General features: G+C 39.0%; 1 protein-coding gene across 1 annotated transcript in view; it reads right to left on the bottom strand.

The window, feature by feature from the left end:
* LOC124718739 (cytoplasmic polyadenylation element-binding protein 1) overlaps positions 1–15,610 on the bottom strand; it is a 59,616-nt gene that overhangs the window by 24,872 nt on the left and 19,134 nt on the right. The window contains exons 6-9 of the mRNA XM_047244355.1: positions 13,158–13,482; positions 10,512–10,588; positions 7,160–7,315; positions 4,944–5,036 (exon numbers count right to left, since the gene is read on the bottom strand). Coding sequence (XP_047100311.1) covers positions 4,944–5,036; positions 7,160–7,315; positions 10,512–10,588; positions 13,158–13,482 — 651 coding nt within the window. The remainder of the gene's footprint in view (positions 1–4,943; positions 5,037–7,159; positions 7,316–10,511; positions 10,589–13,157; positions 13,483–15,610) is intronic.

Genomic DNA, 15,610 nt, shown 5'->3' with positions numbered 1-15,610 from the left:
CAATGTGAGTCTACAGGGTGACAATTATGGAGCTAACCGGGGAGGGGGAAGTACGAACTATGGTGTGGGCACACTTTATTTAACATATAAATGTCACTACAGGTATTTGGATTTAGGTTATGACATGTTCAACATGCCTGTCATCACTTGCGGTGATGTGGCACAGACGAATAGCTATGTTCTCCACGACCCACTGTAATATCTGAACATTGATGCTGTCGATGACCTCCTGAATGGGTGTTTTCAGCTCAGCAATGGTTTTGGGGTTACTGCTGGGCACCTTGTCTTTATTATGGCCCCACAAAAAAGAATCTCACATATTCAGATCTGAGGAATGTGACGGCCAATCGAAGCCCACACCAGTAGCCTCTGGGTATCCCAGGGCCAGAATGCAGTCCCCGAAATGCTCCTCCAGGAAATCGAGCACTCTCCTGCTTCAATGGGGTTGATTTCCATCTTGCACGAACCACACATCGTCGAAATCAGGGTCACTTTTGATAATGGGGATGAAATCACTTTCAAAACCTTCATGTACCATTAGGTAATCGCCATGTCATCAAGGAATATCGCACCGATTATTCTGTGATGGGCACTGTACACCACACCGTCGCCCGTTGAGAGTGAAAGGAGGTCTCGTTTGCAAAATGCCGATTCTGAATCCCCCCAAATGTGCCAATTTTGCTCACTGATGAACCCATCCAAATGTAAGTGGCCTTTGCCACTAAACCAAACCATACAGCAAATACTAATTCCCATCATGCCCCCACAGCCAACCAGTCAATTTGAACGTCTTAGCACAAATCATTCGGAAGTTATCATGATTTTATTTCATATAGTTCACTAATTGCTATCTTTTACTTTCTACACAGATATGACAGCACACAAAACATTTCAGTCTTCAGGAAACTTTTTGCAGTGGATGTATCTACCATTATAAAACATTGTGTTATCAGTCATGTCCACAGCAAAGAAAATTGTGCCATGCAGTGTGACCACGCTGAAAAGGTACGGTTACTTCTTTGCATGTTTCTCTACTCTGAGATGTTCCTGCTGAGCACATGCCTGGCTGCCTCAACATGGCAACGTGCAGTTCGACTGTTGAAGGTAGTAAAACTTTCTGAAGAATTCTGACTCCTCTGTACAATGTGTATGTTCAACAGTTCAGGCTGAATGTGTTGAAACAGAATACTTTGCACTTTCATTGAAATGTCAGTTGAGAACACTGCACCTAATTGCAACGTCACAGTTTTACAGCAGAAACTCTAGAGTAGGGTGGACATCAAGTCACCTCAAGGAAAAACAGTGGCATTAATACCCTGGACATCAGCTTTAGCATTGCGGAAGATTGAAGAAATGTCACATTACAAGAACAGGTAGATGACCGCCAATTGTCTCTCAGTTAATGCTCTTTTCACGATAATCTGGGCAATACATCTAGTTTTTATAAGGACAATACACCTTCACAGGTTTCTTTTTTAACTAATTCTGTGAACATAAACAATCAAACTAATCTACATTTCCAACAGAGTAAGGAAGTTACAAAGCATGGGTTCTCTTTCTCCTACTTGTACATCACCATAGCGTAAGGGAGTTAACTTCACAATAAGAGTAGCATAAGAGGGGCAGAAATCTGACTGGAAAAGTGTGGTGCAGTGAGCTACTAGTGAAGTGAGAGCAAAGTCATACTGCATAAATTACAGGAAATTGTTGTATAAAGGTTCTCAAACATGTACCTAACATTTAGTGTAAAAGAATCCTGCAGGTTTTTGAAAGATTCTGTACACAACCCAGCCCAACTTTTCCTGTTTTGAAAAAGAATGTCATACAAATGGCTTTATGGAAGTGTGTTTTAATTTAACCCTCTGTTACTCGCACAAAAATTCATGACATGGTCACTTGTGCGGATGACAGGTGTCATCCACAAAGCAAGCAGTCTATTTGTATACTTTGAATGGTCTTTATGGCTGGTTTTATGATTTTTTTATTAAATCTAACTCTAATACATTTAATATTTGCACACAGTATAATATATTCTAACATTTGAAACAGTTCGGCCATTTAAAGAACAATATCTTCAGCTGAATTACTGGCATTAGATGGTCCCTCTAGTTGCTTATCGATTTACGGTTCTAAATTCAAAGTGTAAGCTGTTTTTACATCAACCAAAGCAAACACTTTCAACCCATACTTTGCTGGTTTGCTAGGGATATATTGCCTGAATGGAATGGGCAGTTTCCTCTACATGCCAAAAGCTGTTCGTCAACAGTAAGATATTCAATAGGTGAAAAACATTTTTGGCAATTGTTCGTGAATAGTTCAAGCACCTCTCTGATAGGAGCCAACTTGTCAGTCTATCTGCAAACACCTCTATCATGGATATTATCACACCTAAGACATATCAACAGAAGCCTGAATTGGTTTTCACTTATGCATAAATAACATAATTCAAGTCCGTTACCCCTTTCAGTTATCCCACAATTTCGATATACTCTTCCTAGAACATCTCTAAGATCCACACAGATGTAACAAACCAATGAAAGCTCTGATCTCTATCACATCTGTTTCTTTAGCATCCCTTTCCCTAGAGAAGTTACCATGAACTTCAGTGATGGATATATTAATGCATGATGCGATAATGTTTATTATGTTTTCATCCAACAAAAAAATTCAGAATTTCTATTTCTGTCTTTTTTTATATGAGCTTGATTTTTTGGTCCAGGCAAATGCGTCATATTACAAGATCTGCTAACAATGGTAGGATTTTTATTTTTCCTCTGTTTAGTTACTCCATCTTTCCCCAAAACAAATGCATCCTCTTGAGTTACTTCTTCCTGTGACTCATATTCACCATTCTCTGGCACTTTTTCTGTTCCTGAATCATGACCGCTTTCATGAGGACAGTCCTCAGTCTGAGTCAGCACTATCACTGTGAGCATCTTCATCACTCAGCTCAATGAACCATTCCAACCATACATTTGTATCTCTACTAAACTCTGTCTGAGGTTTTTTGCTTTTGACATTTCTTCCACAATCTAAAGATAAAGAGAATACGAGGTAACATGGAAGGTAACTGCAGTCAGTTTCAACAAATCCAAATTTACGCACATGAATGATCGATTGAACCTAGAAAGTAATACAGACGTATTTTGTTTCAGATTGCGGCAGCAGAGCTTGCGCGGGTAACTTGTCTCATACAAACTATAATAATGTTTGATAAACAATGTATCTTTCGTAATTGAAAGTTAACAATGATTGGAGCTAACTGCTGGATAGTTAACAGAAAGGCACTGAAAATGGCGTGATCTCAATCCTGCCCTGTCAGACAAAATTTAGCGGGAAAGTCATGTGGATGGTCAGTGTCATCCGCACGAGCGATGTAGAGTTAAGAACATGGTATTACATGCCTCAATAAATATGAAACTCTGAATTCATTACTGTTAACTTTGTAGGAGTTGTAATAGCTGAAAATGTAAAAACATCCATGTTTTTCGGTATAGGTTTCCTTGTTACATGTAAAGAGCCTAAGTGTTAAGTATTTCTTAGACCTGAAAATCCTGAGCAGGCAGTGGCTCTGTTTTGAGAAGCCATCCTGCCATTTCACTTAAAAAATTAAACTGAAGAGAACTGTGCGTACTTGAAAGGTTAGGATTAAAAGTGTCTAATTCCATTGCAAATACATTAAGTTTCCCAATGCGAAGCACATTAAGTAATATGCTTTCCATGCCTTGCAGGGTTCCAAAATTGATTATAGAATATTCCCCCAACACTATTATTGCCTCCACTTAGCAGCAATGAAAGAAAGAAGGCTTAGAAGTAATGGAAAGTGCAGCAAAGTTTCTATGGCCAAATGACAATGTTAGGATTCACAAAGGTGCTTATTTCATGGATAGTATTATAAAATTGAAGACCTCGGCTGTGAACAATGGTAAGCGACAAGGTGGTGGTTTTGAGAAACTGCGCTTAAAATGAGTTACCATTTACCTACCACAGTTTCTTTGCAGGGTGAGGTAACAAAACATTGTCATTAATACTTTAAAAAATACAAATTTAAATGGTCAGAATTTTTTCAATCTACGATATTAAAATTTGCATTAACAAGTTAGAAAATAATCGCATTAACGACCTCAAATAGGTTGTCATTAAACATTTCTGACGTCGCACTATCAGGTAAATCTAGTAAACAATGGTAAGGGACACAACATTATTTACTTCCTTAAAGAGTTACTCACCTTTATCACTTTTGAAAGCACATTTGCATTCTAAAGAACATTTCCAGGATCTTTATCAGAGTTTTAATTATCCAAGTTATCTTCATATTTGTATAAATCATACCTGATAAGCATTCCTGTGGCATGAACACTACACACATTACTGCTACTGGCAACCGTAGTTTTGGCACTAGCCCCTGTTTACATGCTCACATCCTGACAGAGCTGCGGTTAGTGAAAATTTGAAATTAGCGGCACAGCTGCCATTTCTCGGTTCACCATGGAACATTCAGCTAGCATGAAGAAAGAATATCACACTTGCAATGTTCTACATGCAGTACCACTCTTGTTTCTCACGGACTGCTCTTACCATTGTTTACAGCCAAGGTCTTCAATTTTATCCCTTTAGTTTGAAACTAAAGTGATGTTGGTGGAAGTAACAACAACAACAACAACAACGATGCCATATAGTGAAATGGCCTAGAGCATGTCTTTCAATTTCACTCTATTTCGGTAATTTGCTCTCCCCAAACCATAATGCCAATCCAAGTACTGACTGGGCCCAATATTGCTTAATTTTAGTGATCAGGTGAGAACCAGTGCTTGCAATGTGGTGAGGCCAGTGGCTCATGATAAGTAGCATAATAAGAGAGGCACATGTGCGCTTGCGCGCACAATTTTTCGGAACTAACCTCATTAAAGCCAGCTTTTTTAAAAAAGTATTGGTCGACTTACTTCCTTGGCTTTCATCTTCTTTGAGGATATCTTGAAATACCAGCTGCCACCACTCGTCAACTCTTGAGTGCATGCATTCAGGAGCTCTCTAACCTGGGAAGAGAAGAAGACAAAGGAAGTTTTACCGATCAATTCTAACGTTTCTTTCCTATACTCACACTCTGATCACTTTACTAATTAAGAACTTAAAAGAAAAGAAAGATGGGAAAAATTTGCATACCATATGCTAACAAGACCACGGAATTATACTGACTGAATTTCACCATTTGTAGCTCACTTTTTACGATGTATTAGTTAGTAAAAAAACTCTTCCATTTCGTGCTCCTTGTTTAGTTAATCATCTCTTGTTACGTTCTTCATTCACAGTTCCTCCCCCCTTTGTTTCTGCCATCATCCAGTAAAATTGTGCTCCCCACAACGAGTTGCATCTTCTAATTTTCACGTTTTTTATTTTGAACTGTTAACTTCTCTTAACTCATTACTCTACAAATATTATAAAGTGTTCGTTATCTTCTCCCCAGTATCTGTTTTGGCCACAATTCCTTTATGTCTGAGCCCTTCCTTCCCACCTCAAACCCCCATTATTGGCAGGCATAAACATGAAGAATTTTTGATTTCTTAAAACATATCTTTTTATATAAAAACTTTCAAGTGTGTGTGTGTGTGTGTGTGTGTGTGTGTGTGTGTGTGTGTGTGTGTGTGTCCCCCCCCCCACACACACACACACACACACACACACACACACACACACACACACACACACACACACACACACACACACACACACTGGTGTAGTTAAGTTAATCTCACTACAAAATTTCAAATTGTGTAAACACTACACCAGATCAAATGGTCATGGTGGGGTTGCCATCTCCATAAAACAACACATTGAATACAGCCCACTTCCTACCCTAATCCCTAATGGAAATAGGAACAGACAAGATCTTTGAATGTGCAGCCATAAAGCTTACAGATCTAAATCTAATTGTAGCTACAATTTACCGTCCGCACCCCCCCCCCCCCCCCCCCCCCCCCCCCCCCCCCCCCGTAAAAAGGGAGCTTTCCACATGGGCCTCCAACTGTTCAACAATCTTCCCACTAGTAATATGTCCATCGAAGACAACATAAAATTTAGCAAAAGTCATTTGTTGTGTCACTGTTTTTACTCTATAAATGAATACTCAGAACAGTAATCTTGCTATTTATGTTAAACTGAAAACATTGAGCAATGGAGCAATGGAGTGAAGTAAACTTAACCAATCTTTGCAATATAATACATTAGGATGCTATAAGTTAAAAATGTTAACTGATATTTTCTGACATCTGTAACACACTGTGTACCATCAGATCACACGGAATAAATAAATAAAAAGACATTTTTCTGTATTTATACAATTAGCAACATATCACAGGTTAAACTAAACTAAAAAGTTACCTTCCAATAGCTGTGAAGAGAGCACATGCGTATGTTGACATTGCGAAACTATCTATAGAGAATTAGGATAGATACATCCACTTCAGAGCATTTTAAATAACGGCTGAAGTATCAAGTGCAAATACCTGCATGAGACCAGACCCTAGAAACTACAGATACACAAAGCTGGAAAAACAATCTTTGCTCTTGAAGCTGTTAGATTTTACATTTACTACAAGTGAATTTTCCCTTTAATATGATATCAGCGTAAATATCCTTGGAAGATCCTAGAAGCAATTTATTACAAGCTGCATGTCTTGACTGAACATGGAACACAAGCATCTTAATTAGTACAGTATACTTCTACATCTAAATTTTGGTGTAATACTTATCCACCAATTTTACTCACAGTTCCTCTTACAGCTTCCCCAGGACTATCTTTTACACCTATCATCTCATCTCATCCTATCCCATCCAACCCCATCCCACCACATCCTATCTGATCCAATCCCACCCCTCCCCACACAGCTTCTTCCTATTGTGGTCTTGGGACAAACCTTGTGGCGAAGATTTACTGACATGTCTTAAGAAATGTCTGCAAGTCTAACTTCACAGCGAACTAACTCCCAGGGTTGAAGAGAAGTATAGTATGGTTTTAATATTTCAAATATCTTGTACGAACCACTCCAGTTCTCCCTATTATTACTTATCCTAGTAATTTGCCAACTAACCCATTAACAACTGAAAGTTCAGAAGTTCTCACAATTCCAGAATGAACAATACAGCAACAGTTTCAGCTCACCTTCCTTTCAGACTCGAGAATGGCATAAACATAGCCTTTCGGCTGTGATGCCGACTGTTCTTTGCCTGGCCACTCTATGCGTATCTGGCCAAACTGGTGAAGTTCATTCACCAGGGCTGCCTCGCCCATGTCCCAAGGAACTCCTCCAAGGAACACCTGCAGGAACATTTAACTGGTTACACTGTCACACATCAAATCGTTCAAACACATCAAATCGTTCAAACACATCAAATCGTTCAAACACATCAAATCGTTCAAACACATCAAATCGTTCAAACACATCAAATCGTTCAAACACATCAAATCGTTCAAACACATCAAATCGTTCAAACACATCAAATCGTTCAAACACATCAAATCGTTCAAACACATCAAATCGTTCAAACACATCAAATCGTTCAAACACATCAAATCGTTCAAACACATCAAATCGTTCAAACACATCAAATCGAGGGTGGTATTTACAAGATTATTAACATCCTCAGGCACTACCAACTTTAATTCTCTTTTACAACAGTGACTACTAACAGTATCGTTCATTATAATGCAGGAATACTTTAGCTGTGTCAGTTAATAACCTACGTCCATTTTGTCTACTGAGTAGCTCCTGCCACAGTCACTACTTACGTAACACTTCTGCACATTAAGAGACTACCATATAGGGTAGTAGATCTGGAATGTCATATCCTTACAACAACATTAAAAACTGTTAAAAGATTATTATATATCCCAACACAAGCAAAGGTTTTTCCACATGTTCTCTGAAGGAACTGAGGCATCTTTGCTTTCCACAGCAATGACAACTCCCCACCCCCAAGTTTTAAGGCTTATTGTTTGGGGGGGGGGGGGGGGGGGGAGAGAGAGAGAGAGAGAGAGAGAGAGAGAGAGAGAGAGAGAGAGAGAGAGAATGAATCTGTTTACTGAAAATAAGACATCATCTCCCAAGAGTGACATCAAGAACTCCGTGACTACAGCTCGGCAATGAGACCTGTTAATAGCAACAGGCTTCACAGAAGTGTTTACATTGAGTACTACTGTTCTCTTCGTGGGATTTGTATTACTGCACAAAAGAGTTTAGTGTAGTCTGGCAATGTATGATCTACCTATACCTGAGGAAGAGTATCACAACTACAACCTCTGCGTAACCAAGTTTCTCCACAATTTTACAGTTGGAGTCATGAACAATAGTGATAAGAGTTCAGATTCTTTCTGCACACCTGATGCATACATACTCCAACAGCTAATGAGTATTAATTAGCGTTCTGAGTGCTCTGCTCTGAACACTGAAGCCAGAGCTACCACTAATCATTGTCATAGTAGCAACCTATTTACTGAATTTTTATTCCTTTCATTGCAAGTTGTCATGACCGATGATAGCGATAAGGGACAAATCTTACATAGAAACAGAATGTGCAGAATACAAGTTTTCTGCAAGCATAAAGTACTTACCACGATTGTCACTTTGAACTTGCAACAAAGCAGCCTCTGTCACTACCTCTACTTGCACGGACCACACCATTTCACAATTTATGAATTTGCCTATAGTGGTCAAGAACTTCCAGTTCAACCAAGACAACAGTATAAATCAAATGCTAATTAATGTACCGTGGATGATTCCCTTATGGGAAGCAGAGGTCTGCTGGTGTGAAATGCACAAAACAGGATACTTTCAGGTCTCTTCATACAACCAACTCTGAAGTCTTAATGCCTCTGTACAATATGGAGCACTTTACAATTATGTAAATATTTCTGAAACTTATGAAAATATAAAAACTTGAAAGATTTTAAACAGTGTTCAATGAAGTTCCTTCATCCCCGCAAAAGCAGGAACAGGCAATCTTAGGAGATAATGTGCAAAAATAATTGTATATAGTAACTGGGTCAACAACCAAATACACTGAAAATGGTAAGAAACGAAGTGATACAGGGTAATTGTAAAGTCCATGAAACATTTTAAAAATTCAGTGGAAGTAAATGGCTAAACATAACACATGATACAGCATGTGAAAGACCAACTACCAGGGATGTTATTTAATATGGTGCTGGCAAGTTTGGAAAATGCCACAGGGGCACCACTGTCCTTAGTTGCTGACATGGTGGTAAACCAGGCAGAAAAAAAAAAAAACTTCCTGTGTTAGAATTCACCTGCTGCTTATCAGTTGCGAATGCTGCTGAGAATCCCCATGCAACTCTTAACACATCCAGGATTCCCAGAAAGTTAACATGTTCTGTCCAACAGGACAGCGTATGGACCATTTTCCTCCATTGAGAGAGCTCAATGGTCTCATTGCTCTCAACATGCTCCAATCAAGACGAATGTCAAGTTTAAACTGATAATAGTGATTTCCACTTTCAAAAATATGCTGCCGCTCCACATTTCTACAATGTGGAGTTTTCCCTGTGTTAAAAACATGGTTTAAATTATTGTTACTCTGAATGATTATAACATTTAAGATGAGGCTATGTTTGTGATACAGGTGCATTAGCCAAAGTATTTCAGCAAGCAGCTTAGCTATCTGGTGATTGAGAACACAATTACAACTTTTAAGTAGTAATAGAAAGGAATTTTGTGAACGCCAATACTGGAAGCCTTGCAAAATTTGTCGAGTTTGTGCTACACCTATTTAGAACAGTGATACTTGCAATGACTAACATTCTTTTCCCTGCTCCTTGCAACATCATTAAACTCAATCAGAGCTTAGGAATTTTAGAATTTTTGCAAATGAGTCCCTATATTATAACCAGATTGTTGACTGTCAGTTGAGCTAAGACCCAAAACACAATAAAACTATTCTTGGCAAAACTTAGTACCGGTTTCCTCTGTAGAAGACACTCGGCACAGATAATGCATCCGAATGCAGAGAGAGATCACTTATTCGAATCCTGGAAGGGTCATATTTCTAAAGTTTTACACAAAACACGAAAATACCACTAGCAAATATAGCAGTTGTTTCGATTGTGGCAAGTATTATATACAGCTTCACATTAGTCTTAGTCTGAGAAATGGACAATGGAGATCCACTGACACACGATTCTGTGTCACATTGTCTGGGGAGATAAGGTGTCTCAGGGGGCCACAGGGATCTCCAACTTTGGCACAGGAGTAGTACATGCGGAGTGTTGAGGTGGAGGCGCAAGTTTCCTTCTTTTTGTCCTCCTTGTCCTTTTACTCCTTAGCAGACAAGGACTGGGAACATACCTTTAAATTAATTTCAGGGACAGAGGAAGAATGAGAGCAGAATAACTTGTTAATTATCTTTACACAATTACAACTATTAAATATATGACAGGAATGTTGCATATACATCAGTAACCATATTTACAGTTGTATAATTATAAAGCTTTCTTTTACCTTACACGAATAGGCACCAGACTTGACAGATCGTGGTGGTAATGTTCCACTCCATGTGCAGGTGGCATCAACCAGAGCTACGAAACAGAAACAAAGACATTGGTGAAATTCTCATTAACTGTACTACCACAAAACCATCAGGTCATTTTCTATGGTCTGAAGCAGAGCCCAGATTATATTTTCTTTCACTCTTTGGACACACTTAAAATTTATTGAAAACAGGGAGGGGGCACAAAGGGATTAAATCTTAATGTTTCTGACGTAGTTCCACAAAATACCGGACCATATTTAGATCTCTTTTTCTCAATTAAAGAAACGTACACAAAGAGCATCTGCTTCACAACCATAAATTCGTTGAACGATGAGGACATTTTTCCACACAGGCAGCTGCTAGGTACTGGAAGAATAAACTTAACGAAATAGTGAACAAAATATGTGTCATGTAGCCTAGTGCAATAAACCAAAAACAGATACAAAATGAGGTAAAAAAAAAAACAAACAACAACAACAACAACAACAACAACGTGATTAACAATCATCTGAAGATGGGTTTGTAAAAATATCAAACCAGTCACAGTTTGATCCAAATAATCATCCAAATAATCATACTTGTGGGTGGCTGCCATGTCAGTTATAAACCTCACAGTTCCACCGCTTCTGTTCTTTCTGAACATATCGAACATCGCAATAAGTATACCTCATTCACCAAATTTTAGTAATTGTCATTTCATAATATAGTTTACGTCATGCTTATGTCATCCCACTTAACTGCTGTTACCACATACAGAAGCAATGTACTACACTAACCAATATTATTATGCATTTTGATTACATCAACAATGTAGTCGAAATGACTACAGTATTGTAAATTAACTAGGTTTAACACTGTTCTATATCATATGTACCAACAATGTACTAAAATGATTCTTTGATAAATAAACAAATATTACAGTCAAATGTTTCAACATGGTCAATTTCTGTCAAAATATTATGTACATGAATTGACAGGCACCACAGCTTTAAGGAAATTTTGGGAAAACTGTTTCAGAGCAGCAGAATGGTGTTCTATTAGAACCAAAAACCATTCTCTTTTTGTATACTGAACATTCTTTGGGAGCTACCAGGGATAAAATGCAATGAACACAGGACTACTGAGAACGTTTACAGAAACCTGATTGCTGTTCTACAAGCAGAAGAGTATGAAGGAGAAGCAGTCTACAAGAAGGTAGTGAGACACAGTTGCAGTCCGTCTCTGATCGTATTTAATCTGTACAATGAGCAAGTAGTACAGGAGACCTAGGAGTAATTTTGGACGGGAACTTGAAGTTCAGTGAAAATAAATATAAACTTTATAAGGTTTACCATGACATTGTCATTTCGTCACAGGCATTTAAGGACTTGGAAGATAAGTTGAACAGAATGGACAGTGTTCACCAGTGTGCACACAAAAAATAGTAGATTTAATTATCTATTTGGTAAGAAACAACTGTCGATGGCAGAAGTAAATCTAAGGAAAATTAACCTGACGAAACAAATTTTCATACAGAATTTCTGGCGAATTCCTACTACCAGGAAGAAAAATGTTACTATGAGGAAGAAAAATGTATAATCATGTCAACAGGAACATGTAAAAGTAAAGGACTGCAGTAGTTACGAAGAGATCTGCACAGGATAAACCAGGCGAGCCTGGTCAAACAAGTCTATGGACTGAAGACTGTAAATCCTTTAATACCAACTCTCTCATCTCCCGCCCCCCGTCCATTACTACATTTGTTTTAAGAAAGATGAAGTCACCATCACTATTGACAGCTACTGCTTTTTATGGGAAGCACATTAATGATTTCAGTTGCACAGATTGTGAAGTGACTAAATATCCACAACCACAAATTTGAGATACAAAATTTAAACTGAACATTGACCTAAAGGTTATTTAAATAAAAAAGGAGAGAGAGAGAGAGCGAGAGAGAGAGAGAGCGAGAGAGAGAGAGAGAGAGAGAGAGAGAGAGAGAGAGAGAGAGCGAGAGAGAGCGAGAGAGCGAGAGAGAATGAATTTAAAAGCAGCCTTTTGTACCTACTGCTTCCAGATGGGTCACCAAATACAAAAGTGCGAACCTAAACCTCCATACTTCAGGTCTGTCTGGGATTTGGGGGAAGGGGAGCTTGAAAAATGAAGTTGTAATGTGTTACCCTCCATGTGACATTTTTGAACATAAAAAAACTTGTCATCATGCAGGCAGTTTATGTGCACACATGCCAGTGTAGACTAGTTACTCCACTGGCCAGAAAGATAACCAGATCTGTCCCCGATAGAACACATGTGGGACCAGCTCCAATATCACATCCTCTCGCCAGATGGGCTACAATGGCTTTGCGGCACCATCCAAAATTGAATCGGTGTACAAATCGAGGCCACAGCAGTGCATCATCATACTGACAACTGGGTTCATATGGAAAACTTATTTGTAAATTTGACTCAATACTGCAATCACTGAAGTAACATCACATACCCTGTAAATCTGTGATGTTTAGTTTTGTTTTTTCCTCTCCTCCTGGGGGTTTATTCCCCCTTTTTTGCCACAGACTGACAAGTACAAATTTCTCCCCTAAAGTGTACAGTAGAATTTTATTCTGTCAGATCAAACTTACAGGCAGCATTCTTGTGGAAGCGGGCCGCACGCTCAAGGCACACCTGACCACCCCCGGGGTTGCCCGCCCCAGAGTTCCGCGACTGCGACGAAGTCAGCGAAGGCGACTGCCGCCACTGCAGTGGCGACCCGAGCTCCGGTGGCGTCAGCGGGTGCAACGGCGACGGAACTCTCACGCGCCGCGACTGCTGTTGCGACTGGGGAGGGCTGCGCTGCTGGCAAGGTGAAGAGAGGGAAAGACCCAAGGGCGCCGACAGTGGGAAGCAGGTGGCAGCCTGACCGTCTGGAGACTGTGGCGACTGCAGGAACTGCGACAGGAAACTCGCCTGGAACACATTACACTGACATGTCAAACTCGCCATATACCACAAAGGTAATGTTGACACGACCCACGTCCCCACTGTAGTCTTAATAACTATGGACTAAGCGCATGTGTTTTTTTTGTGTGACACCTGCGAAACTAGGTAATTATTTAATGCACATGGCAGAAAGAACCAGTCAGAACTACTAGCCTCATAACCTACAGAATAACCATAAAAACAATTCAGTAAACCTAACCATTTATAAGAGAATGAATCGACGAGAACACAAGTGAACTGACGGAATAATTTGCTTGTGTTCACTACCATTCACTTATACCTGCGAACAAGTATTTCCACTGGAGGGAATGGAAAAGAACAAGGTAACATACATACCATTGAGAACATTTCTTTCAAGTGAAGTGAGGGCCAAAGCACAGAGGTGAGTGAACTACTTTGATGGTCTGCTGAGAGATAAGATAGTCATCTCTACCACAAATGAGTGCCTGTGAATACAAACTGAACATCAACATACACTGTTCACTCATGCTCACCTACTGTTTACACCAGAGGGAAGGTCATTTACTGTTAGTTCCTAATGAAAATAATTTCTGGGATGAGACAGCCAACAAAGCGAAGAGTCTTCAGCATTGGTGATAAGTGAAAGTAAGTATCAGAAATTCCACCCTGCTCATTTAACGTTAGCAATGTGTGAAACTAGAACTACATTATATGAACTGTATGAAATTAAATTATAAAATGCATTTTGGCTGGGGTATACACTTACATATTGATAGTTTTTTCCTGAAAGAGGCTATTGTTTTTTTTTTTTTTAAAAAATCATTTTCAATTAATTTTGCCACAATGGGCTTATTAAGTAATAACAAAAAACTCTCTTATATGCTTTCATTTGTCTGCTAATCATGATACACACAGCAGCATGGAAAGATCAATATGACATCCAATATTTCTATGAAATGGCATATCACTCTACAGCCACAGACATGGGGTTCTATATGAAGGACAAAAAGGTCCAACCTATATGCGGATGTAGTCAATGTGAAGGATCCAGGACATGTCTCACTTTTTTAACCAAAAGGCGTATATGCAGACAAGAAACAAAAAATCCTGAATTTCCCAGTTAAAAACGCACTTTTCTCAATGTGAACACACACTTCTTCCAAGTTGAAAATACACTTTTTCCATGGTAAGTGCCAATATTCTCTCTCTTTTAGCTTTAAAAATATCAATTCTTTAAATGGTGAAGGTTTTATACACCAGAGTGTAATTTTAGAGAATGAAAAAACTCTGTGGGGAAGATCTGTAATGTGCAGCAACATTTATGCTGCGTATTTTCCTAATACGATACGCTGCATATTTTTGTATTCGTACTACGAAAGTATAGATTCGAAACAGCACGTTAAGTTTCTGAACCGTAGAAATCGAGACTGAAATGCGCTTTTGTGAGCCAGTCATAGCTCACGTCACGCGATCTCGCCAGCCAACGAAGGCAGATATTGAAAGCATAGGACATCTGAGTCAGCCAGCCAACAGCGACATCATTGTTAGGTAGTGTGAACACACAGATCGGAAAAGTTGACTATTTAACTTTACGTACATAGTGTACCTAAAAGAGAAGCTAAGCTTTCACATATAACATTTGTCTAACATTAACAAGCTACAATAAAAGCTAAGCTTTCACATATATTATTGGTCTTTTTTGAGCATGTTACACTTTAAGATACATCACTTCGAAGCTAATGCTTTTCGAAGCACCATTCGCGATATTTTCCCGCGACCTGTTAGAAATAGCTTCACTGCGGCAGTTGCCATAGCGCACCAGGAAATAGGTGTTACTCTGCGTGGGCAGCTATGACGACGTAGGAAGCCCAAATGTTCATACAAATGAAGTATTAAGGGACCTTACATGATGTCATGAAAGACATAGGATACTCCAAGAATATCAGAATTTCATACACCATACTAAAATGCATAATCCTGTTTAAAGTGCACATTCATATGTCCAGATTCACAATTGAGTAGGCACCAACCTGATATTAAGATTTCAGAGCAGTTTTCAGGATGTAGATTTTCTTGGAGTATCAGTACTGTATCATCTCACGCTTGGTTCTTCATTACGGCATAATGCCATACG

This window comes from Schistocerca piceifrons, chromosome 10, assembly GCF_021461385.2.
Source record: "Schistocerca piceifrons isolate TAMUIC-IGC-003096 chromosome 10, iqSchPice1.1, whole genome shotgun sequence".
NCBI lineage: Eukaryota > Metazoa > Arthropoda > Insecta > Orthoptera > Acrididae > Schistocerca > Schistocerca piceifrons.
Note: the sequence above shows the minus strand (reverse complement) of the source record. Positions and strands in the feature narration are given on the sequence as shown.